General features: G+C 55.2%; 1 protein-coding gene across 1 annotated transcript; it reads right to left on the bottom strand.

Moving 5' to 3' along the window:
• Positions 1-956: 956 nt before the first annotated feature.
• CLPTM1 (CLPTM1 regulator of GABA type A receptor forward trafficking) lies at positions 957-25,970 on the bottom strand. The gene is made up of 14 exons (XM_036885712.2): positions 25,865-25,970; positions 20,280-20,392; positions 14,599-14,722; positions 13,456-13,614; positions 11,151-11,268; positions 8,222-8,307; positions 7,299-7,419; positions 6,465-6,709; positions 5,663-5,756; positions 3,411-3,601; positions 3,048-3,143; positions 2,594-2,729; positions 1,846-2,013; positions 957-1,651 (listed from the first exon to the last, which is right to left on the bottom strand). The coding sequence occupies exons 1-14, from the start codon at positions 25,934-25,936 to the stop codon at positions 1,398-1,400; spliced, it is 1,977 nt and encodes a 658-aa protein (XP_036741607.2). The 5' UTR covers positions 25,937-25,970; the 3' UTR covers positions 957-1,397.
• Positions 25,971-26,375: the final 405 nt, after the last annotated feature.

Raw genomic sequence — 26,375 nt, forward strand, 5'->3', positions numbered from 1 at the left:
TGCAGCTGTGGGAGGAGCCGGCGTGATGAGGGCAGTGAGTGGCAGCAGTCTGAGAGCCCATGTGCCCCTCAGTTCCCAGGAGCCCAGCAGAGCCCTGCTGGGGAGCCCGGACTTTCTCCTTGGGCACTGGGAGCCATGGAATGAGGCAGAGCAGGAGAGCTAGTGGAACACCTGTGGCTGCCTGAGGGGTGGAGCCCACTGTATGTGTGTACACCTGAGCTCTGAGCACCAGCATCAGGACCTCATGGATTTCCTGCCTGGCTCTGCAGGACTGGCGGCAGGTGGAGCCTGAGGGAACTGGTGTGGTCCTAGGCCCTAGGCCTCCTCTCCGCGCAGTGTTGACAAGACCAACTGGAAAGAGTCAATCTGGGGACGTAGGGTCCCAACCCCTCCGTGCAGTGATGCCCAGAGGCCTCAGTCTCATCAGTAAAGTGGGTGAGCAGTCCCTGCACCCAGGCTGTTGGGAAGGCTTACATGCCACGCACTCAGAGCTTGGCTGCATCCTCAGCAGTTAGAGTGCTACAGTGGGTCCCCACTGAGGATTCACCCCCTGCCCATGCTGCCACCCTGAGAGGCAAGTCTGTAGCCCAAAGTGAGGTTGTGTGTCTGAGGTCCCAGGGCTGCTGAGTGAGGAAGCCAGACTGGAATGTATCGGGGGTGGGCTTCTACTCATGGCTGGCCTGCACTCCTGCCCTGCCTGGCGGCCTGAGGCTGGGAGACCATCAGTGGGCACAGGCGCAGTGAGGTCACGGCAAAGAGCCTTCCCATCTGTGAATTGGGGACAATCACGGAAGTCCCCTTGGAGGACTGTTGAGAGAGGGGCCTGCCCCAGAGGTCACTGTCCTCACTTCACCATGTTCAGCACCTGGCAGGTCTCCTGCCAGACTCAGGAGAGCAACCCACACCTGGCGAAACCGCTCTCCAGGGTGGCAGAGGAAGGAACGCACCAGGGGCTGTTGTCAAGTTTAAGTTAAACACCCATATGAATTTATTAAATCCAGACTGTGTTAAAGGGTGGTGGTCTGGGAGGAGAGGGGTGGCCAGGGGACAAGGGACAAGATGATGGACGGCCGTGAGCATCCCAGAGGGGCCGTGGCCGCTCCCCCACCTGGCCCACCCCCTCGGCAGTGCCACGTTGGCTTCACCATGATTCCCAATGGTGCTGGGCTGGAGGACGAGATGGCTAGAAACACAGATGATGGACGGACAGATGGTGCCTCCACAAACAATGTGCCCTGGTCCCCACACCACACACTGGGCCCTGGCCCGAGGGGGGCCTCCCGCCACCCCAGCCCGATCTGTCCAGGGAAAGGGTGACAGGGAGGGAAGGCGGGTGGCCGGGGCCACTGGGGCGGTGGTCACCAGGAACTGGAGTGGACGAGGAGGACCAGGAGCGGCTAATCCCTTTTCTTGTCCTCTGCTGGCTTTGGAGGGGCTTCCTGGGCCTCGGTGGTGGAGCTGGCCCCTGCGGTGGGCTCGGCGGGCAGGGGCGTGGAGGCCTCCTCCCGGGCTGCGGTGCTGTCTGCGGCGGGGGCGGGTAGGAGTGCTCCTGCTGCTGTCGGGGCCTCGCCGCTCATGCCAAACTCGTTCACCCGCGTGGGGTCGACGCGGTAGATCCACCGCTGGTAGAGGTAGATGAAGAAGACCACATCTGGGGGTGAGGAGACCAGTGTGAGCAGAAGGGGCCCACTGGGCCGGCTGTCAGGCGGGGGAGGTGGTCCTGCAAAGACCGAGCTGAACCCCTCAGACGGAGCTCCCAGCCGGGGCCGGGGCATCTCCCTGGCACCAGAGCCCTGCCTGTGCCCAGCGCTGGCAGGAGCCTCCCGCCAGCCCACCGGGCCTCACCGTCCCGCAGGCAGCCGATCCGGTACATGACAGGCATCTTAATGACAAAGGCAAACAGGTCATCGATGAAGGTGTTGAGGGCCTTGTAGGTGAGCATGCGCCAGGGCAGGTGGGCCACAGACTTGAGCTTATAGTTGATGAAGAGCTGGGGTGTCATGGTGATGAAGCCTACAGCGGTGGTGAGGGGCCATCCATGAGCAGAGGAAGGGGCGTCTTGACCCTTGACCTCTCTGACTGCATTTCCAGCCTCTCCTCGCACTCTGCTCCAGCCATGCTGGCCTCTGGGTGGCTTCCAATCCCCAGGCACACCCTACCTCAGGGCCTTTACAAAGCTCCCTCCTCTCCATTCTTTCAAGCCTCAGTTTATACACCACCTCCTGGAGAACCCCGACCACCCTCTAACATGCACCCCTCACTTCAGCCCCTTCACAGAACTTGTCTGCTTGTTTATTAGTTCGAGTTCCCGAGGGCAACTGAAATGCACCATTCCCAGCCCCTGGGGGCCCTCACTGACACCCAGACTGAACCAGGCCTCCCTTCAAGGCTCCCCACACACCACCCATGCCCACCCTGGGTTGCCCCTATCTGGGGATGAGTCGTCGTCCGCACTGGACCTAAGTGTCAGGAGGGCAGGGCCAAGCTGATGTGATCCCAGGCGCACCCCAGCACGGCCCAGCATGGGGCTGAGGAATGCTTGCTGAACGCCTGCCCCAGCTGGGGGTGCTGAGCACAACAGGGGCCTGCTCACCAAAAGTCAGCAGGAAGCCATAGAGCATGCTGAGCACCCAGGAGTACCAGCCCTTGTGCTCCAGGTATAGGAGGCTGTAGATGGCGTAGCAGCCCAGCAGCGGGAAAAGGATCCAAGACAGGTACCGGAAGGCCATCTGCGAGGCAAGGGGGGCGCTGGGACCCAGCTCCTCAGGCCCCACCTGGCAGCCCCGCTCCCCGCCCTCACTCATCCACACCTGGTCTGACAGGCTGGCCCAGGGGAATTTCCAGGTGACCTTGGGAACTCTGGACTTGGCTAGAAAGTATATATGGCAGGCAGGAGACACCGGAGGGTGTGACACAGGCCATAAAGCTTGGGACCGTCAGTCAAGAAGCAGATGCCCTGGCCCCCAACCCGCTGCCTATCGCCTGGTCTCCCAGGACTGTGTGGTGTTTAGAAACCCTCCCTGGGGCCCTCCGTGGGGGACACTCACATCGTCATACACTTTGGTCGAGGACTCGACGTAGGTGGACTTGTCTTTGAAGACTGGGCGGGGGAATAGTCCTGCTACCCTGTGCTCCCGGTCCAGCTGCGGACAGGGAGGGAGACCGTGGTCAGCTGCTGCGACGGCTCCCACCCCCACCCCAGTTCCAGCTGCTGCCCCTCCTCACTGTTCCCAGTTCCCCTGCCCCACATGTGACCCAAAAAATCCCCTGGTTTGAAAATCCCCTTGGTCCTGGGAGTGTGGCAGGCACTGGGAAACCCCCAGGGGCCAGCTCCAGGGTCTGGCTGGGCCAGACAACGCCCCCTCCCAACCCCTGGTGGTCCCCAAAAGAGCATGGCAGCCCTGCCTTACCCGGACGTCCATGACCTTAGTGATCTTCCAGAGGTCGATGAGAACCCCGATGAAGACGCTGACCTGGACCACAAAGTTGGTCTCGTTGTCCAAGATATAGAGGAGGACCACGAAAGACTGGAAAACGCCGAAGAAGACGGAGCGGACGGACAGCCCCTCCAGGGACTGCCGGCTGTTCCAGAACTGGATGTCTGTGCACAAGAGTTGGGGGAAGCTGGAGGATGCTGAGCCTCCCAGACCTTCCTGCAGCTGCCTGAGGCCCCACCCTCCTCAGAGCCCTGGTGGCACTGGGTCTGCTTGGGGGAGGGTTGCCTACTACTCTCCCCACCACCCTGAAAAGTCTCTCCTTCACAGATGCCATGCAGAGCACCAGACAGGCAGGACTTTGGCAGTCCTACATTGTACCCCCACAGGATACAGTCCCTCAACTGGCAAGATGTGACAGTGACCGCTGCCATGTCACCAAGTGCCACGTGCTAAGGGCCAATCAGACAAGCCACTTCCCGGAGGCCACACAGCCTGGCCCAGCAGAACCTGGATGGAAGCTGGGCCAACGTGGCACCAGACCTGGTGTCCCACCTGGTGCCATGCTACCTCCTCTGAGTGGGAACCTCTGGGACACACCCTTCAAGACCACCTCCTCCAGCCTGCTGCCCCAAAACCTGAAGGGAACTGGCCCACAGACACAGGCCTGGGCCCTGGCCTCCAATCAGAGCTCCTTCTCAGGCTCCCCGTGAGCCCCACCCACAGGGCCCAGGGCAGCCCCTCTGAGCCTGGGTCTCCCCATCAGCCAAAGGCGGAGAGCAGCACTGCTGGGCCCTGGCTGGGCTGAGCACAGGAGCACCTAACACCTGCGGCCACAGGGGGATGATCCAGCCTTTGTCTTCCACAGACAAGGTCAGGCCCACGGTCACAGGGCCAGCTCTCTGCACTCCGTGAGCCAAGGCTGTGAACCCAGCCATCTGCCCTGCCCTGCCGATTCTGATTCGGGAGCTCCAGCACTTGGCAGGCACACCCCTCTCCCATCAGACCATCAGGCACCAAGGAGATCTGAAGGGGACACTCACAGAACACCCCCAGGTGTGACTGGGAAGAATAGGTCAGGAGATGGGGTTCTGGTGGGGACGGGTGAATCCGAGTCCCACCTTTAGAGCAGACAGGCAGCAAGCACCAGTGTGAAGCTAGGCTTGCCCAAGGCCCACACCCCTGCGGGGTGACCATGAGTGAGGGACTACCTCTTCTGTGCCTTCCTTTCTCACCAGGGAAAGGACCCCAAGCGAGCTACTCAGCTCGCACGCAGCAGAGCGTTTGTGAACCGGTGCACGCCCAGGCCAATGGACTCCCTCCCTGCTGCTGGGCAGAACCACTTACTGATGTTACAATCTTCCATAAGGTAACTCTCAGTCATGGCAGTGTCGTGATAATGATAATTAATGACAGTACTAGTACGAATACTCATTATTACTACTGCCACTTCCAGAAGCTGCAGAACAGCAGGCATCCCTCAGAGGCTCCTCCGGCGCTCCCAGAGACGGGCTCTCTAGGGAAGGGAGAGGTAGCCCACAGGGCCTAGAGGACCAAAGTGGGTGCTGGAGCAGCTGCCAGGCTCGACCACCTCAGAACTCTGACTGCAAGCAGGTTACCTTACCTCCCCAAGCTTCCACTCCCTCACCTGCAAGCACAGAGCTAATGACAGGCTTCCGCACAGGGCCACGGCTGTGGGGACTCGGCTAACTGGCGGGGTGCTCAGAACAAAGCACTGCCTGGCACGTAGCCAGTCCCCCTCCACTGCTGGCCATCAGCCTTGGTGGCCTTGGAACCTAGGGGCCTTTTGGGGACAGGGCCATCACCTTCCCACTGGGTGGACCCCGTCCACTCAGCCCCAAGGGGCCTTCCCCAACAGGCAGCCAGCCAGGCAGGGTGGTGGGAGCCGCTGCGGGGCTTCCCTGCTCCTGGCCTCGGAGTTCCCCAGCCCTGCCTCCTGATGTGCTATCCTGGCTTCTGACCGAGCAGCAGGCCCAGCCGCTCCCCCAGCACCACACCCGCCCAGTGGGAGTTTCTGGGCTGGGAGTTTTGGAGCCCAGGCAAGTCCTCCTCAGGCCTGTGGAGAGTGAGGCTGAGAGACCTGAGGTAGGGGGAGACCTATGGGGAAGGTGGGTAAAAGCTGGGGGGGCAGCCCTAGCCCCTTGCCATGTGCCATCCCAGCCCCAGCCCCCACGGCCTTCCATAAGGCCCCAGGGTCCCGCCCCTACCATTTTTGAAGGCCAGGAACTCAAAGATACTGTGGACAATGGACACAATGATGGTGAGCGCCAGCAGGTAGGGGTTGGTTTCCAGAAGGGCAACCTGGGGGTGCAGACCAAGGGAGAGGTTTGTGAGCACTGCTGAGCCCTTGTGTGTGGGGTGACTGATGCAGCACCTTCATTAGCAGGCCTTGCTCTCCTTCCCCCAGGCCCCAGAAGAGCTGACCCCATGGCTGCCCAGAGAGGAGGAGAGCATGCAGGCCAGGGGGAGAGTGGGTCAACACGCGCAGATGGGCACGGAGAGGTGGGCGAGCACCGCACCAGCAAGAGCGAGACAGACAGGCAGCGACGGCCAAGAGGCCAGGTGACAGGGAGGGATGAGGCGAGAGCTGGAGGACTAGAAACCCCACACTGGGGACAACCCCAGGCAGGCACAGCTGAGTCTCAATGTCACAGACACAGGCTGAGGGAAAGATGGAGGCACTGATTGGAAGTCAAGGACACAGTGAGAGGAAGCACAGACATGGAGTCAGAGCCCAAAGGCGGGGAGATGGTCCGGACCCGAAGGCCCCACAAGCCAACAGGAGAGCTGTGACAAGGAGGACAGCAGAGGCTCCAGAGACAGGACCCCAGAGTCAGCAGGGCTGGAGGGACCCTCAGCGTCTCCTGCCTGCTGCAGAGAGGGGTCTGGGAGGTTGTGAAACCAGGGGGCCAGCAGGCATGGGCCAGCGGTCCCCAGGCTGCAAGTCTGGTACCCACCCGCCCCCACCGCAGCCTGGGCAGGTGCTGGGAAGCCCCGTCCCTGCCTCACCTTCACCGAGTCCTGCTCCTCGTCTGACTGCTCGTACAGCTCGTCGCCCAGGAAGTTCCAGGGCGACTTGGTGCTCTGGGCGGCATAGAGCTGCCAGCGCCAGAGCGAGAGTGGGCAGAAGGAGACCCGCAGCGGCAGGCTGGCCAGGCTCTCGTTGATGGGGTAGTAGTCCTTCTGCAGGTTCCAGTAGTCGTTGAAGTAGATGATGGGGTAGTAGTCACCACTCACCGCGTCGAACTTCACGTCTGCGGGCACAGGGGCAGGACGCCACTTAGCTTGGGCTGGAGGCCACAGGTACCCTCGAGGAGACAGGGAGACCCCTCAGGCCTCTGAGGACAAAGGCGGCACATTCAGGGACCCAAGGTGGCCCCTCTCACAGAGACTGAACAGGGAACATTTCTCTGCCACACCATGGGAGCTGAAGGGCTGCTTGACCTCACTGGAGGGGACAGGGAAGAAAAGGCTGGGCAGGCCCCAACTGAAGGGGACAGCTGCACCCCTGCCCTACCCCATGGCTGCCCTGCGGGTTACTCTGGATCAGGGTTTTGTAAGAAGCCAGAAGTCTGGTCTTCTAAGTGATGCTGCCCCAATTCCAAAAGTTGGTAGCTGATGCCCATTTTTGGAAAACAGCTTGTGGGCTGGATGAGACTTGTGTGCAGACCCACTTTGGTAAACGGTGGGCAAAACTGGAGTCACCAGGGTGAGCGGGACGCAGAGGACAGGACAGAAGAGGAGGCAGGGGGCAGGCTGGGGTGTTTGGGAGCAGTGGAGACCCAGTCCGATCTCACAAAGGGTGGGGCCAGGAAGCAAGGAAGGGCCAGGTCAGGAGCTCACACTGGTCCAGGGGAGGAGGCACGCTGCCCTTCACCCACGGCGTGTGGTCGTCCACGATGTTGATGGTGATATTGGGGTGCCAGTGGGAGATCACCTCCACAGGCCCATAGTCCTCGGCCCTCTGAGGGGAGACGGGAGGTGGTGGGCCTCAGAGGCACCTGCCGCTTCCTCCTGAGGGCTCCCACGACAACCATGACAGCAGAAGAGCAGCCACCACAGCGACTGATGGCCAAGGGCTCACCCCGGCCAGACCTCTGCCCACCTTTATAGGCCCCACTGCCCTGGATGCCCCCAGCCACCTGACAAAGAAGGAAGCCCAGGCCCGCACATAGGGGTGGGATTGTGTGTCAGGCTGCAAAGCCCAGCCTCGCGACAGCGTGAATGCAGGACCCACATGCAGCCCCCACACCTGGGGCTACCCATCCCCACCTGAGAACACTCCAAGGAAAGAGGAAGGCCCTGGCACCCACCACACGTTAACGTCCCCGGCACCCCCAGCCCACCTTGAGTATTCCTACTGGAGCCACATTATTGGGCCTAGCGTACTCTATGACAGGCTGAGCCCAGGCCCTGGCCCCTGGCAACCTGGGTGTGAATCCCAGCCCAGTCACTTCTGGGCTGTGACACTTTAGGCAAGTCTCTTCATCAGCAAACAGGAATGATGATGGGACTCTCCCAACAGAGCCGGCAGGAGGTTTCCCGGCACACTCCCCACTGGCATGGCATCCTCCCCACTCCGGGAGGCGGCTCTCACCCCTAACCCCGTTTTCAGAGAGGGAGACTGAGGCTCAGAGAGGTGCGGTGGCTTGACCAAGACCAAGAGCGCCTCAGTGGTGGTGCTGGACAAGAATCCACCGGGCTGGCTGCTGGGCTGTGAATGGTCCTGATGTGGCCCGAGGCCCGACAGCTCTGCTCACATTTACCTTGATCATTTCTGGGTCTGCTTCTGTCTCTCCTGTCAACAGATTCTTGGTTTTCTGAAATCGCCGGCGCTTGTATTTGTTGATCACTGTGGGAGGGAGGTGGGGAAGGGGTGGACAGGAGCCCTGCAGGCGTCTGTGGGATGCAGATGCCACACCTCTGCCCAGCAGCTGCTCACTGGTCTCCCGGCTCCCACTCTCCCACCCCCACACTGATAATGGTAACCAAGAGCCCAAACTGTCTTCTGAATCTCATCCGGCCCATTTCCTCATCTTCAGAGACACGAACACCCACCCAACTACCCCAGGCAGGACCCCGGAGTCTTCCTTCTCCAGATCTGCTGCATCCATTCCATCAGTGTGTCCCAAGGACACCCCCCAGCACAGGCCTCGAATTCAATACTCCTCCCACCTCGAGAGCCCCACCCCAGGCCAGCCACATCCCCTGCCTCGATGGTGTCCCCACCCTGGATGGCCACAGTCACCCTCTGGGTGACCACTTTTGCCCCCTATGACCTTCTCTCCACAGGGTGGCCAGTGATTCTTTTAAACCAAATACCTGCTCATGTCATCCTGCTGTCTCAGAGCTCCCGCCACCCAAGCAGGGCCCCTCTGACCTCCCACCCTTACCTGCTTCACTCCTGTCCTCAAATATGGCAGCCATGGGCCTTGGGGTGTGCTGCCTCGGCTCCCTGGCACACACCCACTGTGCCAGAACCCGCCTGGAGGGTTCCCCCTCGCCCTTCAGACCCCTAGGTCAATGCCCCGCTCCCATAGCCTCCCTGCCCCGCCATCTTCCTATCCTGTTCCCTTCACCACGATTCCTCATGGCCCCATATTCACCCACCCATTGGTTGACTTGTTTGCTGTCTGTCCCCTCAACCAGTCTGTCTACCCCAGGAAGGGCTGGGCCAACAGCGGGTGCCTCGTGACAACTCGCAGAACACACGAACAGAAACGGATGAGCTGCAGACAGTTCCAGGAGAGGCTAGAGCCATCCATGTGAGAGGTACTTTGGGGCTGGGACTCCCCAGCCAGGAGCGAACCTTAAGTCCCTCTTGCAGAGGCCAGGCTGCCACCCTGCTAAACCTTGTCAGGATTTGCCAGGAGAAAGAAGCTGGTGTTTGCTTATGTTCCATTTCCCCTCCTCCACCCTGGCCTGGAACTTTTCAGCTATTCTTTATGCTGAGACAAAACATGGCCTGCCCTTCCCGGGACTTCTCACCCTGCCTCCAAGGGCCAGAGAGAGATGGGGAAACGGGAAAGGGAATGGGCCAGGAGCAGGGGCCCTGGGGCCACGTCCTGGCTGTCTCCCACCAGCTGAGGGAAGTTGATGAGCTACACCACCTCCCTGGGCCTTGGTTCTTCCTCTGGAGAATGCTGATAAAAGCACCACCTCTCGGTGGCAGGACCACTGTGAAGTGGCTCTGTTCTCCTGAGCAAGCCAAGCAGCGTGTACATCCCCACACATCACATCTGCACGAACCTCAGAGCCCAGATCCCTCCCGCCCACTCAGAACCAGGGCTTAGGGCTTCTGGATTCTATGGACAAGCTTACATTCAAAAATACTTCTGGGAACTTAAAGTTTAAGTTTCAGCCCAGGGCCTGCTGCTATTACTGTTAACACAAATATTAGCCTATCACGTCTATCACTATTAACTCATTTGAGACACTGCCCCCATGTCCAGGGAGAGCAGTAAACATTCGAGGGTAGGCAGCTTGGAGAATAATTCCAGAGGGACATGTTCTGCTGCTCTTCCACACCCGGGAGAGGCTGTCCAGGGAAGGAAGGAGCCATGCCTGGCCCAGCCCTAGAGGGCCTGGAGGGGGAGACACAGGAGAGAGGCTTTGGCTCTAGTGGACAACGTTCTCTAACTTGATAGCAGCATTCAGACGCAATCATATGAGACGGATCTGGCCTCCGTGAGAAGGAAAGAGCCCCCTTTTCTCGGGGTTAAAGCCTCTAGACCTGCACCAGCCAGTATGGTCACTGGCGACATGAGGCTACTGAGCACTGACACTGGCTGGTCCAACTGAGATGTGATGTGAGTGCAAAACACACGCTGGATTTGGAAACAGTGCAGAGGAAGAAGAATGTAAAATATGTTGTTAATTTTTTATACTGATTACTTGTTGAAGTGACAATTTATTGACCTCAACAGAATTACTACTAACATCAATTTTATAGTTTCTTTTAGCTTTTTTTAACTTGGCCGCTAGATAACGGAGAATGACTTCCGTGGCTGGCACAGGCTCTCTCTGGGATGGCGTTGCTCTGGAGAACTGATTACTGGCCCTTTGTGGGGAAAGGGGGCTTTTCTGGAGAGGAGGCCTAGATGATCCCGGTGGGCTTTTCAGGTCCACAGGCTGCAGACTCTATTTGCAGACCAGGCCAACCAACAAGTGTCACATTGACCACCAACATGACCTACACCTGGGTCACAGTCAAGGCAACCTCCGAGGCACAGGCACATTTAACCCAGAACCCCTGACGAATCCCACTTGCAGGGACATGTCTGTGGGGATGGCCTGCCACCACCCAGAGATCACGCTGGATGAAACCAATCCCCAAGGTCCTCCTGGTCTCCCTCTGCTATTCAATCAACCCATCATTCATTTGTAAACTACTTTTGAGCATCTACTGCTACCAGGCAGGGTACTGTGCACAAGCCAACCACCTTCCCTTATGTGAACACCGTCTCCTCCTGTTCAGAAGCCCTTTGCTCCACTCTAAGCCCACTCCCCTCCTATCTGTCCATGGGCGTCCACACAGGTGGGTGGGGCTCGAGCCCAGCCCCCAGGTCCCAGCCTCCCTGGACACAGGGTTCTGCCTGCCCCGTGAACCTGGGATTCGAGGCCAGCCATGCCAGCCCAGGGAGCCCAGGAGGCCAGCTGCCTGGACAGTGGGTCTCCATAGTGGGGGTGGCTTACTCCGAGACATGTGGACTGTGGCGAGCCGGCGGTACAGGGCCTTCTGCCGGGGGTCTGGGTGGAAGCCGCTCTTGGTGAAGTAGACGTGGATGTAGATGGAGCCATTCTGCTGGACGCTCTGCAAGAGGGCCGACCAGGGGGGAGGAGACGCTGAAGCCCCTCCAACTCCCGCTCCCGCCAGGTGTCCGTTTACCGAGCACTGAGGGTGGGCAGTGTGGCCGAGCGGTTAAGAGCAAACACTGGAGCCAGGTAGACTCCAGTTCGAACCCCAGCTCCACACACCATGGACGCGTGACCGCAGGCTCCACCTCACTGAGCCTCCGCACCACTGCAGGCTGCAGATGTGAGTGCCGGGAGGACTGCCAGGGAGCACCGGCAAGGCTACTCGGGTACAGAGGACCTTAGTGTGTCACACAGTGAAACAGGGCCAGATCCTGCTCCCGGCTCTTCAAGGGGTAACTGCTAGTCCAGCGGTTCTGCACTGTGTGCACACATACACCTTATGCGGTGGGTTGTGTCACCCCCGGGTTCCAGATGATGCAAGCAGGGCCCAAGCAGAGGGGCACATAATGTGCCATGAGTCGGTGCTCCCCAGTCTGTAGGCACCTGTGGGGCTCTGCCTGCCACTGTCTGTGTCTCACCTTTGCCCCTGCCTTTCACCTGTCTGCCGAGGTGGGGGGCAGGTGGGTACTATCTCACTCTCACCTGATACAGAGGAGGAAACTGAAGAGGGATGGCGAAGGCCCCATGTGAGCCCTCTGTCTGATCTTCCCACAGAACTTGGGTCCACTTGGCTACACTGTGTCCTCTTTACTTCCCTGCCTTTTAAATCCACCTCTTACCTACCTCAGAACACACCTCTTATATGCAAACCGACCGATCCCAGGTCCACCATCCAACTTTCACACCAAGCTGCCTTAAATCACCCAGGACCAGGTATCAGACAACTAAGCTCACCCCTCCAGGCCAGAGCCAACAGTACTCAGGCCGGCCAACCCTCAGCCGTTTCCCCTAGCTCGCCCTTCCAGCGGACACCCCAAAAAGGGCTCTGGCCCAGGCTCCCCCAGCTCCTTCTGCTCCTGACCAACCTGGAGCTTCCCCTGTGGCCCCACATGGCGTGGCAGGCCCCTTCTCTCGGGAAATGTAAGTGGTAAATTCTCCTTTCAACGGCCCTGGCCTCTCCATGTCATTACGCAGTCACCTCCGTAAATTAAAATCAGGTATGACTGAGCCACCGTCCCACCCCAAAGCAGGGGAGGAGGGTCAGACCTGAGTCATTGGAAGCAGTTCTAGTGGCAGCTACCCAACTTGCTGCCCCTCAGCCTCTCCAGGATCCCAGGCAGGGGCCTGGGGGCTCGGTGGAAGCCACCTGCTGCACAGGGCCCTGCCTGCCTCAGAAAGACTGTCCACACCTGGCCTCCGGGCGCTCAGACAGACCAAGGCCGAGACAGAGCAGACAGCACCCCTGCCGCCCCCAAGGGGCTGAGGAGACCTGCTGAGGAGAAATAAGTGAGAGGACGGCCCAGAAGGAAAGAGAGCAACATTCACTGACTCACCGAGTCACCACATTCACAGCTTCTGCGGTCAGCCCCGTGCTGGGCAGACTGGCGACAGCAGTGACCCAGATGGCCCCAGGGCTTACCCTCAGAGGGCTCACAGTCCTATGTCCAGACAATGACCCACAGTGATGCGAGAGCCCAGAGAGGGAGGCTGCCCAAGTGAGAGGGTCATGGAGGGCTTCCTAGAGGAGGCAGGATTTGAACCTGAGGCTGCCAGAGCCCAGAGAAAAAGAGCTGGCATTTGAATCTCTCACTAGCTATGTGACCTTGGATAAGTCACTTAACCTCTCTGTACCTCAGTTTCCTCCTTAGTCAGTCAAATGGAGACAACAATTCCCACTTCACTGGGTGGCTAGGTTTCTACCCATTGGCCTAACTTGGTGTCCTACACTTAGCAGGTGCTTAGTCAGCGCTGACTATTTCCAACAGGCTGCCTGATGAACGGTGATGACCAGACACCCCCGAGGACAATCACTGATCTTCCACTGCTTAAACCACAGGTTTACACAATGCTGGAGGAAGTTGGAGAATCCCAGGCCAATAGCAACTCCATCCACATTTTTTGATGGGGAAGCCAAGGCCCAGAGACCTTAGGGACTGGCCTGTGGTCACACAGCATGTGAACTAAGAGCACAGCCAGGTCTGGAGACTGAATTCTAAACGGCAGGACTGAGACCTGGTTCAAGGAAAGGCCCTTCAGTGTGAGGAGAGCAACCGCAGGGCCAGAAACCAGGAGCCATGCCCACCTGCGGGATGTCAAGCTCAGCGAAGTGCTCGTAACAGCCATCTGAGTTCTCACCACTGGTCCAGTCGCCGTACACAAGGTCATGTTGCTCCCAGAAGAGGGCCGATGTGGCGTTGAAGTCTGTAAAGTGCTCGTGTTCTGAGATGTACACGTGCAGGTTCTGTTGGGAGGGGAGGAGACGGAGCTTAGGGTTGCTCACTAGAGCCTCTCAAGGCGGACAGACAAAGAGCTGTGGCAGTGGTCAGCGCATTGACAGGAACGATTTGGTGGAGGGAAGGGAAGGAGGGTTAGTGGAGAGAAGAGGAGCAGCTGGTGGAAAAAACTTTCTCTTTTCTCAGACCCCCACCACATCTGTCCTGGGCTGAGTCTAACTTCTGTAACAATTAGAATTTGGGGTGAGAAGGGATCAGGGTCCCCCTGAATTATCCTGTCCCTTCTCAGTGTCCCACCGCCAGTCCTCTCTTGGTCAGAGCTCTGCAGGCTCATGGGTAAAGTACAGTCAGGAGCTGCAAGAGTATTAGCCGACTACCGAGAAGGCAGGGGAAGCAAGGGGCTGGGCCTCTGAGAACTCCCTTCTCTTCAAGTCCCAGTGGCCACCCTGGGTCAGAACCCTGAAGGTGCACCATGAAGAGCCACTGAGCAGCGGCCCCCCTAGCTAACTAGGATTCTGGGAAGCCAGGAACCCCAGAGCTGCCTAGAACTGCAAGGGAGGGAGAAGCCTAGGTCACTGGGGTCTCAACACTTGCTGCGCATGCTCCCAAACGCTGGCCACTCCGACCCTGCAGCAAAAGCATGCATCTCCTTCTTCCCCTGCCCATTCGAAGCCTGGACATACTTTTGAAAGAAAATATGGACCTAAGGACCCCATTAGGACAGTTTTTAAACAACTGAGTGGAACCTTTGACATCCCTCTTTGCCGAAGACAGTGCCACCACAAAACCAAAAGAATGTACTTTTTCCCTGAGGGTGTTGCTTGAGTGACACAGGTGTCACAGCAGGGGATGGACCTAGAGTTCCTCAAGGCCTGGCCTGTTCACAGGGCTGACACTGACCAGGGACCTGTCTGTCCGGCTGCCTGTGTCACTCCCCCACATCCTCCCTTGTGCTGTCATCTCCTGTGTCTAGTCTCCCAGCCAGCAGTTACCATTAAAGTGTCTTTGGGGAACAGGTTGCGGCTGGCGACGCGCGGGGCTCCTCCAGGGCCTGCCTGGTCCTGAGGGGCCGGCCCTCGACGGAACCAGCTGCTGATGGCCCAGATGATGAAGATCCTGAGGAGGGAAGCAGGGCAGGTGGTGAGTCCCCAAGCCTTTTCTTTCCAGCAGGATCCACCTGACCCCCTTTGGCCCCTGCTGGGGCTTGACCTAGGGCTGGTGACCAAGCTGGAAGGGTCCCTGGGAGAGCAGTCATAGGGCTGCTGAGAGGACAAGATGCCTTGGATTCTTGAAACCTTGTACTTAGAAAGCCTAACATCCCAGTTCCCTGGAATCCTAAAGTGAGAGAGCCCTAAGAATCAGAGAAAACAACATTTTAGAACTTTAATCAACTGAAAATTGGAAAAGCAGATAGTAATGGGTTAGTCCCTACTTTTAGAAATATTGGGCTAGGTTATTCAGACCAAGTCTATTATTGGCAACAATCTGGAAAAGCTTGATAAAAAATATACTAAGAATGTATCAATATCAGTTATATATATATATATATATATATATATATAATTGTATATCTTGATACGGCAAGAATATATTCTGCTCATATGTGTTCTCTTACATATTTTTATTGTTTACATATGAATATATGGAAATATATATTCTTAAAATACTGAAGAATGGACAAGACTGAAGATTTACCAAGCAAAAACTGAAGGGAAGACTGGACCCTAAAGAAGTAAAGAAACGTGGGAAGTTTCTTGTGTCTGAGGACAGGTACTAGGTATTTTCATGAGTAAGGGACTGTTAGCCCAGAGCTCACAGAGGTACCCAGAGACCCACCCCGTGAGAAGCTAAGACCCCACAGGGCACCATGCCAGGAACCGGGGAGAGTAGGCATTGCCTAGCTGTCCCCAGGAGTCACACGCCAGGTAGACAAGGCCAGAGCCTTGAACATGGCAAGGAGACCACGGAGGGACAGTGCCCCGGGCAGCCAGCAGAAGTAAAGCAAGTCTCTCTGGAGGCAAATATATTCATCCTAGGACTGCAATTAACCCTATAAATAATTTTTCAAGCATCGTGACCAACACAGCCAGGCACACAGTAAACAAGACACCGTGAGCAAGAGCCGGCAGAAACAACAGAGACCCGAAACAAACCGAGAAGAAAGTCAGAACCCCGGAACTCTCAAGTTTCAGAATTTGTTATAAAACCCTCAAAATTTCTATCAAGAGACCTTCGGAAGTACCATACGCAAAATTACAGAAAAAGAAATAAAAACAAAATGATGCTGTCTTAATTAAAACAAATATTTCAGATTCATTTTCTCAATTCAGAAACTGAATAAACATCATGTTATGCAGTCAGTCAATTGTCACAGGCTTGGACGTATTTCCAGGATATGCTGTTAAAAGAGAAAGGCAAGATGAAGGAAAGTTTATAGAATATGATTCCATTTTCTAGAATGAATTGTTATTAAAACAACAACAAACCCAGGCTAAGGGGTTGGGACAAACAGGAGTTAGTGTTTAATTAGGGCAGAGTCTCAGTTTGGGAAGAGGCAAAGGTTCTAGAATTGGATGGTGGTGATGGCTGCACAGTAACATGGAATGTACTCAATGCCACTGAAATGTACACCTAAAAATGGTTCAAATGGTCAGTTTTATGTTGTATTTTACCACGAGAAAAGCAAAAACCAATTGTTCCCCACCCCCTTCAAAAAACCCAGTATGTGCACCTTTACAGTGCCATAAAAACAGAGCGAGGTATGAAATGATACACATCAGACCTTAACATGGGTTCCTAGGTTTGGAGAAGTCGGGGAAGCATAGGGATCAACAAAAACAAAGCAAAAAGCCCTCACACACAACACTGCTTTTAGAAATTCTGCATAATAAAAACAGCGTGCATATTAATCAACATGTCCAAGGGTCACCACCGATACAATGGATGATGATTATCTTTACATGGCTTTTACTTTCTTCATGTTTTTCTTTTCGAAAGAAAAAAAAAATTTTATTTAATGAACAAAACAAAAGCCCCCAAACTAAACTGTAGAAGATTGCTAGATGTTTCCCAATATCCATCTGCTCCTTCCCTCTCAAAAAGAAAACTCCTAAAGTTTAGCTGGGCCCCTCAGCTAACCAGAATAAAGACAATTCCAGCTGCTCGTCCAGCTAGGTGTGGACATATGGTTAAGTCCTGGCCAATAAGATGTGAAAACAATGCTTTATGTTGGACTTCTGGGAAATGTCCTTAAAGAAAAAAAGCACCTTTCCCTGATTTTTCCTTCCTTCGTGGAATGTGTATGAGATAGCTGGATCTTCAGCAACTATTTTAAGCCATGGGGATAAGGGGCAAAACCTAGCAAGGGTAGAAAGCAGGAAGGAACCTGGGCTGCAGAAGAGTGCAGGGCTGTGGTCTGTCTAGGGCCACAGTGGTACATAAGAGAGAAATAAACTTCTGTTGTGTTAGTTCAAGTCTCTCAGATACATGCTGCTGTGTAATTGTTAAACAAGACAAGTACTTATGAAATAATTGCAAGTATGTAAGGAATACAGCAGAGAGGTTAGGTGCTCAGTTTCTAAGCTGTAATTCCTGGATCTGAAGCCCAGCTCTGCCACTTACCAACTATATGACCTCAGGCAAGATTCGACCTCTCTAGGCCTCTGTTTGCTCAACAGTTAACTGGGGATAACAACACTACCTATAGGGTTGTTTATAAGCATTAAATGCACTGATATGCACACAAAGATTGATGCACACACACACATATAAATACATACATCATCTAGAATGGAGCCTGGTACATTCAGTACTTTAGAAGTGTAGCTATTGTTATTTTCATCATAGGAAAAAGGAATACAAAAAACTTTGGAATGGAGAAATACTCTGAGGAATTCTAGTGTGGTGGGGTGCCTCCTTGCTGAGCCCCAAACCACACCACAGGGCAGAATCAGACACGGGGACTTGTCTCTGCCTGTAGAAGCCATGGAGCCCTGAGGTCCAGGGCCTCAGGGGCCGTGGCCCAGCTGAGCCACCGGCCGCCTCCCTGCCTCCCCAAGAAGTCCCTGACGTAAACAGCTAGGGAAGGTCTGAACAGGCGATCTCTGGGGACCCCTCCACCTGCCAAGAGAGGTTCCCCTGGTCTATGCCAAGGGAGAGTGTGAGAGCAAGGGCAACCACAGGCAACTCTGCTCTGGCTCAGCATGTGTCCTGTGGCGGTCCCAGCCCTCTGGGCGTCTGGGTCCCTGTAAAACCAGGCAGACTGGCCAGGTTTTTGTGAGGATTCCAGATCCCCAGTCCACTGAAGAGCATCTGTACATTCCTGGACCCCCCCCCACCAAGTCTGGTGGCCCCTCTCAGCAGGCTGAAGGACACTGCCCTCCACCTATGCATCCAAGACCTACAGGGGATTGGCCCTTAGCTAATGCTTTTTGACTTAATGGAACAAGCAAACAGGAAAGACTCTGAATTCTCCCTCCCACCCCTAACAGGTGTTCCACATTCCAGGTTCAGAAATATTTTAAATGTATGAAAGGACATACAATGAAAGCTCTCCCTCCCACCATGTCCCTTTATCTACCCAGCTCCCATCCCACCCCCGACTCCAGGTAACCACTTTGAGGATGTGCTGAAAACGATGGACCCCACGCTCTATCCCCTAAAAAGGCCATTTCTAATGCAATCTGCTTGAAGCTTCAGAGAGTTCACAGGCCCCTGAAAACAAACCCTAAACCCCATTTTAAGACTCCAGACAAGACGGTCTCCAGGCACTCACCTGGACTGATGTCTGGTGCTGCCTGGTTCTAAGGAAGGAAATTAACCTGCAGTGGATGTATTAAAATATCCACCTGAAGACGCTCCCTGATGTACTCATGTGGAAAGAATTCTAAGATATATTGTTAATGAAAAAGAATCAAGGTGCAGAACAGTGTAAAATAGGCTACTCTTATGTAGCAAAGAGAAAGATAAAAACAACCTTTATTCATAGCTGCATGAACCATGGAGAAAGAAACTGATATGTAAGAAAATTCTAAGTACTTAACGGGAGATACAGGGGAAGAGTGGAATGGGGAAGAGAAGGGACAGAGGCTCCTCAGTTGAAGCAGAGTGGGTGCACGTCAGGAATGATGCCCAAGTGTCTGGGCTGAACCGTGGGAAGTTTTGCTCCTGCGTAGCCTTGTGTCCTGTGCAACGCTCTCGGAGGACACCACACAGCTGGGTCTGTTTCACACACCAGAAACTGATCGCTGTGTCTGGCATTGTGGGCTATTTTTCAGCCATTTCTTTGTATATTTTCTAAAGTTTTTCTTTTTTAACACTGAATAACAAAAGTGAACTAAAAAGCAATTATGGCCAACTATGAGCGTGTGCCAGCTCTTTGCCCTTCAGTTGACAAAAATTCTCATGGAATCCTTTTATGACCTGTGAGCTAACCACCAGGACTCCTACCTCTGAGATAGAAACTCAGGCACAGGAGGGGTGACCACCTGACTGGGTCACACAGCTCAGAGGTGGGGAGGCTGAGGTGTCAGAGCAGACCCAAGCTCTCAGATGCTGTTTGACGTTACCTGACCCCCGTATTTCAGTAGCCAATCCCCTATTTTGGACAAGCAGGCTGTTCCCAATTTTTATTTTGAATAACTGTCTGTGAGCATCCTCATCTAATCTCATTTAAGGCCAATTACAGATGTGTATTTACAGGATGGTCACTAGCATGTTATACTTCTTCATTACTTCCTTCTTTATATTTTTCTGTTTCATTTTGTACAGTAAGCACGTATCACTGGTAAGTTTAGGTAAAAAAAGAGAAAAAGCACGGAAGAGATGGGTTGTTGCTCCCCCAAAACCACTCTCCCCTTCTTCCTTGGGAATAGAACCCCTGCTTTTCATCAAGGTGCTCAGTTTCCCAGAATAAAGACATTTCCCAGGCTCCCTTGCAGCCGGTCATGGCCATGTGAGGACATACTGACCAGGAGGATGACTGCTTTAAACAACTCCTTAAAGCTGGGAAGGGTAAGAAGTGACTGCTTAACTGCATGCCTGGTCTTTTGACCACTTTTCTAAAATACTGCTCCAGAAAGAAAAAGAAATACATATTTGCAGATGGGTAAACAAAGGCCCAGAGCAGAGAAGGGGACCATCATCAGGTCTAAGCAGATAGAGACAGAGCCCAGCCCTAGGTGTGTCTCCCCACCCCCATCCAGTATCTCCCCAGGGCCTCAGTCAGGGACTGGGCTTCCAGAAGGCAAGCCAGGACTTCCACCGCCCAGGAATGGCCACGCGACTCCACACGCAAAAGGACCACCAGCCAGTCACAAAAGGATAGACAGCATGACTTCACTGATAGGAGGTCCCTACAGCAGCCGAATTCCTAGAGACAGGAAGTAGAACGGTGGCTGCTGGAGGGGATGACACCCTGGGGCTGCCATCTACAATCCAAGGAGAGAGGCCTTAGAGGAAACCAGCCATGCTGACACCTTGGCCTTGACTTACAGCTTCCAGGAGTGTGAGAACATGAATTCCCGTTACTCAGGTAGCTCCAGCATATTAATACGGTATATTTTACCACAGTAAAAAAAACACCTCCACCAGTATGTGATGGTTATCCTCAGTGACTTTCTCCTTTCTTCTTTGAACTTTCTTCAGTGAATGAAACCAACCCCCGTCTGCTCACCTGAACAGCACGCCTTTGATGACCTGCCAGGCGTTGGGTGCTGGCTGGGGTGGTGGGTTCTGGGGCTGCGTCTCCGCCGGCAGGTCCCTCCCAATGCTGCCATTGCTGGTCACCTGCAGGAGACAGAGGCCAAAGTGAGGAGGGAGGACAGCACCTGAGGCACCAGGGCTGTCTCAGGCGCCACCGCACGTCTAGGCCCAGCACAGCGCTGATCAGAGGGGGTGCGTGATCAACAACTGGAGAAGGGATAAATAATACCGCCCAGGTAGGGTGGTAGACTTTCTTACTGCCACACAAAAACACTCCCCATTCTGTGCTGGGGACATGGGGGTGACCCAGACAGCCCTGGGTTGCCCTCCTGGGGCACACAGTCCGGTGAGGGAGCCAGACAATCCCCAGACAAGGATGACCCAGAGTGGGCACGGCTGGGATACAGGAGTGCAGAGGGGGCTCCCGGTCCAGCCTGGGGGGTCAGGGAGGGCTTCCCGGAGGAGAGCTGAGACCTAAAACATAATAAATGGCCAGTGCAGAGGAAGAGTGAGGGAAGCAGCAGGTACAGAAATGGAGGCAGACTGACTCTGAGGACTGTCCATTGCTCCCTGGGATGGGAACCAAGGATGCAAGGAGGTGGCTATTGGGGACAATGCTGAAGGGGGCACATGGCAGGTGCCAGATTTTGCAAGGCTTTGGTTTATCTGAAGGTCCTTCCCTGAGCAAACAGTTCCTGAGGTCTCTGTGGCCAGCCCTGCGCAAGGCCTATCCCTCCAGGGGCTCCTCATCCAGCAGGTGAGACACACAGAGAAACCAGAGTGTGAGCCATGCTACCCTGAGTCACCATGGAGGCGCGTGCAATGAACACAGCACACACCGCCGTGTGAGGCCACAACCTGTACGTCTCCATTCAGTAGCTGGGCAAACAGAGGCTTGGGAGGCCAAGCCTTGTCTGGGTCACTTGGAAGGACAATGACCACAGGAAGACAGTGAGGTGGGCAGGCCAGGGAGTCAGGCAGGGCTTCCGAGAAGAAAAGAACCTTCACTCAGAAACAGAAGCAGAGAACTTCATGGTGTCAGGTCTGGAAGGGCCTGGAATGGGGACCTTCTCCCTGCCCCTCCCCTCGCCCCTGCTGCATCCTGGGCCTGTCCTCTTCCCTCCTCCCAGTTCTGTCCCTCAGAGCTTCAAGAGGCTCTCAGCCCTCAAGAGGCAGGACAGGACTGTCACAGTCACTGTCAGGTGGGACCATCACCCAGAAGGGGCTTGATAAACATCTGTGTAACCAACAAATGCTCCCTGAAGGCCTTGTTCCAAACACCCAGGCCACCCAAGCCTACTCCTCTGGGCCTTACTGTCCCTCTGCCTCCAGCCCTGAGCCCCATTCTCTGCAGTGTCCTCTTCTGTTGGCCTCAAATCCCACTGCCAGACAGGGCTGCCAGGGAGCTGAGGCCAGCATTTGTTACCCTTCATTTATCACCAGCAAGTGCTCTTCACTATCATCTTCCAAAGTGTGGGCCAGCACCGTTAAAGGTGGGGCCCTGGGGTTCGACAGACCCAGCCTAAGAGCCTAGTCCCACAGTTCCTGCCTGTGAGATCTTGGACACATCACCTTCTCTCTCCGACCCAAAGGCTCGGTTGTGAAAACACTGGTACCTTTTGGATAGAAAAGATTTCCTTTGTGTGTTGGAAAAAAAAATCTGAGCTCCTGTTGTGCACCAGGCCCTGTGATGGGCAGTGGGACTGGTGCTGGCCACACATCTCTGGGCCCTGCCCTGTCAGAGCTCAGAACCTACACGGAAACACACCTGTAGAACAGTAAACAAGACAATTAAAAACGGTAAACAGGGAAAGTGATCTGGAGGAAACAAGCAGGTGGAAATAATGGCAACCAGGGTGGGGGACAGGGACCCCACTCGGAATTGGGTAAGCAGGGAGGCCTCCCTGAGGAGCTGTTTGTGATGTTTGAGTGAAGGGTGTGGTGGGGAGAGGGAAAGGTTCAGGGAAGGGGTTGGCTGGGAGGCAGATGAAGTTAAGACAGGCACAGGGTACCCTCATTCAGGGCTGGCCTTGGTCCCTGCAGCACCAGGGGGCCAAGTAAGGGTATTCAGCAGGTACAAGCTGATTCTGGGTCAAGAAATAGAAGCTTGATGCCAGGCTCCAATTTGAACCCACATATGGCTAACTCCCAGGTTTGTTCTCTATGGTGGACGAGCTCGTTGGAGACCATTCCACAGAAATACAAATGAAAAGCGCATGAAATACCATTTCACTAGGATGAGATGGACAGTCACAAATGTTGGTGAGGGCGTGGAGAAACTGGAACGGTTACATACTACACTGGCAGGGAAAATGGACCTGCTGCTTTGAAAAATACAGCAGAGACTTCAAAAGTTAAATGTGTGCCACACAAAAGCTGGTGTGCAATGTTCATAGCAGCATTATACAAAATAGCCAGAAGCAACCCAAATGTCCTTCAATGAGTGAACAGACTGTGATGTAGCCAGACAACAGAATACTACTGAGCAATGGAAAGGAATGCTGCTGGTAGCAGAGAGTGGCTGCGAGAGGGTCCCAGAGAATGTTCTGAGGGGACTGAAGTACTCTCAGATGGGACTGCAGTAGTGGTTGTACTGCACACCAATTACACTGAACTCTATATTGGCAACAGGTGAATGGTATGGTATCTGAATTACACCTCAATAAAAAGGTAACTCTCCCCTGGCTCCCACTTCCTTGGAGTATGAAGTCCTCACCATCGCCCCCAAGGCCTGGCCTGATCTGGCCCCCTCCCTGCCTCTCCGCTCTCACCCTCCCCTCACTCACCAGCTCCAGCCTCCCTGCTGTTCCTTCATCACACTATGTACTTCCCACCTCAGGGCCTTTGCACTGGCTGTTCCCTTTACCTGAAAAGCTTTCCCCTATGCATATGCATGCTTCCCCTCCCCCATCTCCTTCAGGTCTTTGCTCAAATGTCACCTCCTCAGAGACACCTTCCCAGACTGCTCTGTTTAAAGCGCAACCCTCCTACCCATCTCTCACTTCCTATCCTCCTCTCCAGCTTTACTCTGTCCATGGTACTTATCACCATCTGACCTGCCATACATTTTTGCTATTTATTGTATTCATTGTTTGCCCCGTCTATTCTCTACTCCCACCCCCCAGCCCTCAAATAGGATTCGAGCTCCACAAAGCCAGGCCTGTTTTGTTCATAGCTGTATCCCTGGCATTAGCCTGGGGCCTAGCACATAGTACTGACTCAATATACACTAGCTGAAGAAATGAATGGCAGGGCTGGGGGCAGCGTGTCTGAGCCCCTGGCTGGACCATGAGACTGCCAAGGGTCCACCAGCTCTATGCTAGGCCCCACAGGCTGGGGGAGGATGTGGTGGCTGTGAACACAGCAGTAACTAACACACAGTTCCTGCTCTTGGACCCGCATGTCCAATTTCACACATCATCCCCAGGAACACCCACTAAGGGGCCCAGGAGGCAGCTGAGACCATGAGTTAAGGCTGCGCTGGGGCTTGGGGTGTGAAGACAGGTTTTCCAGCATGTCCTCACTGCCTGCCTGGATCCACCGTGGGAATTCCACCTCAGCCGAGCCTCTGCCTCAAGATTCATTCATTCCACAAACACTGACCACTTGCTCTTTACCTGGTCCTGAGCTGGGCAGTGCTGGGGACAATATGGTGACCAAGACAGTCTCAGTTCTGCCCTCCAGGGCTTCCAGTCCAGTGGAAGGGACAGACGGTGACAACCCAGAGAACAGGGCTGGGACAGGAGAGCCCAAGGGGCTGCAGGAGCTCTGGCCCAGGCTGAGAGGGTCAGAGAGGGCTGCCTAGGGGAAGGAACATCTGAGATGTACAAGATTAGTAATGATCAACCAGGTAGGGGGAGAAACACGTGCAGAGGTGATGAGGGAAGAGCACGGCACACTCTTGGAAATCAAAGAGCTTCAGAGAGGCAGATGCTCCTTTCACCCACTGTAGTTTTCAAGCAGGGGCAATTTTGCCCCCAGGGGACATTTAACAATGTGTGGAGACATTTTGGGTTGTCACAACTAGGGGCGGGTGGGAGGGGGTGGCAGAGCTACTGGCATCTAGTGGGCAGAGGCCAGGGATGCTGCACAGCATGCTACGGTGCCCAGGGTGGTCCCACAGGAAGAATTATCCAACCCAAAACGTCAGCTGCACTGAGGTGGAGAAACCCTCGCCTACTCTGAAGAAAACTGAGATCATGCAAGGCCTCAATCTCCTAAAGAATTTGTACTTTATCCTGAAGTCAAGGAAATAAATCGTGAAAGGTCTTAAGCAGAGGTGGAACAAGAGAAAATCCAGGGGTCTCTGGAAGCTCAAGGGGGAAGACCTTTCAGCAGACAGGAAGCCTCTGGAGAGGAACATTCCAAAACTAACTCAACAAACATTGCCTGAGGCCACCGCCTGCCCCCACCCACCACCCGAGGACAGGCCCTGGGTGAAGATGCAGAATCAGATGTACTGGGCTCCATCACACAAATCTCATCCTGGCTGATCCATCCAAGTGACTAACATGTGCCTCTGTTCTGGGCTCCCTCAGTCCCTGGCCATCCAGGATTATAATTCGATACATGTCAGTCTTCTCTCCCACTCCAGTGATGGCAGACACATGGCTAGAGCCATCTTTATGGCCCATCACATGGCTGGCCTTCCTGTCCAACCCCTCCACTTACCACTGGAGAAATGAAGGCCCCCAAAAGGAAAGGAACTTGTCCAAGGTCACATAGAAAGTCAGCTTCATTCTCCCCACCCAACCTGCACTCCTCTCCAGGCGGCCTCCCACATGTCAGTGACATCCCAGTGGGTGGGTCGACAGCACCTTGCTGTCACTCCATGGATTCCCTAAATGCCTGAAGGTAACTGCCTTAACTAGTACATTCTGAAGCTTCAGTTTAATCGAGGCAGCACTGGGTCAGAAATCATCAGCTGGACTAATTCCTCCATCGGATTAATTGATGCTAAAAGCACACCCATCCCAGTCCTGACCACCTGGGGTCAGCAATGTCTGGTAACTTCCACAGGAATGGATCCCAAACCCAACCTAGGTGACCTTCTGCCGGCATCCTAGTCTCACGGTTCCTTGGAATTCCCGTCTGTAAAGTGGGTCTGTCGACCTCCACAGCCCGTGTCTTTACCTGACTTCCCCAGAGCTAGAAAACCTTCAACTAATCAATCACTGCCCAACACCCCATGTACTGCAAGAGAAACCCTGAATGACAGACCACTCTAGGAACCGTCCCGTTGCCCGGAACCGCGGAGTCGAGAACCCAGGGCGCCTGGGTACAAGTCTCAGTCCCTGCGCGCCACTGTCTCCCAGCTCGAGGAATGAGCCTGGTATCCTCCCGGCGCGAGCGTGCAGGGGACCCGGCGCGCAACAGGGCCCCGCTCTCCTCAATGTCCGGCCTCCCGGGCCGCCTGGCCCCACCTGGGCCCGGTATTCAAGGTCCCTTTGGGCAGGAAGCCCCGGGGTAGGAGATTACAAAGAAGGGGCAGGACACGCCCCGTGGGAGGCCCCCCGTGTGTGGGAGAACCCCTCAGGCCCCTCTCGGCCGCCGTACCTGACCGGAGCCGCCTCCCCCGGCCGCCACCACGGCGCTGCCGGCCCCGTCCACCTCCTGCGCCGCCGCCATCTTCCCGCTCCGGGTCCCCGCCCCCGCCCCCAGCCCCGCCCCGTCCCGCCGGCACCAACGCGATCGCGCGAGATTTTACACTCTGCTCGACCCGCCGGCCACCGTATCTAGCAAAAGTGCCTCAGCCACGCCTCTCAGGAGAACCCCCTCTGGCTATGGAAAAAAACAACCCGGCCACCGTACCCCTCTTCCCCGCAGCCTGTTTGCTCTCACCTAGGAGCCACACAGCCTCCTCCGAATTCCAAGACTTTCGTGGCCAACCAATACGCTTCCCGCAGATTCCAGTCCTTTTCTGCCCTCGAGTTAAACCGCCTCTTTCAGTCACATGAGTCTTCTAGAACATCCTGTTCGCTTCGTCCCGCCAATTCTTAGTCTTTCCTGTCCAATGTCTCTTGAGCTCTCCCAGCCACCGTCAAGCTTTGGGACGTTCTGCTCGAGC

Source organism: Manis pentadactyla, chromosome 15 (assembly GCF_030020395.1).
Source record: "Manis pentadactyla isolate mManPen7 chromosome 15, mManPen7.hap1, whole genome shotgun sequence".
NCBI classification, from domain to species: domain Eukaryota; kingdom Metazoa; phylum Chordata; class Mammalia; order Pholidota; family Manidae; genus Manis; species Manis pentadactyla.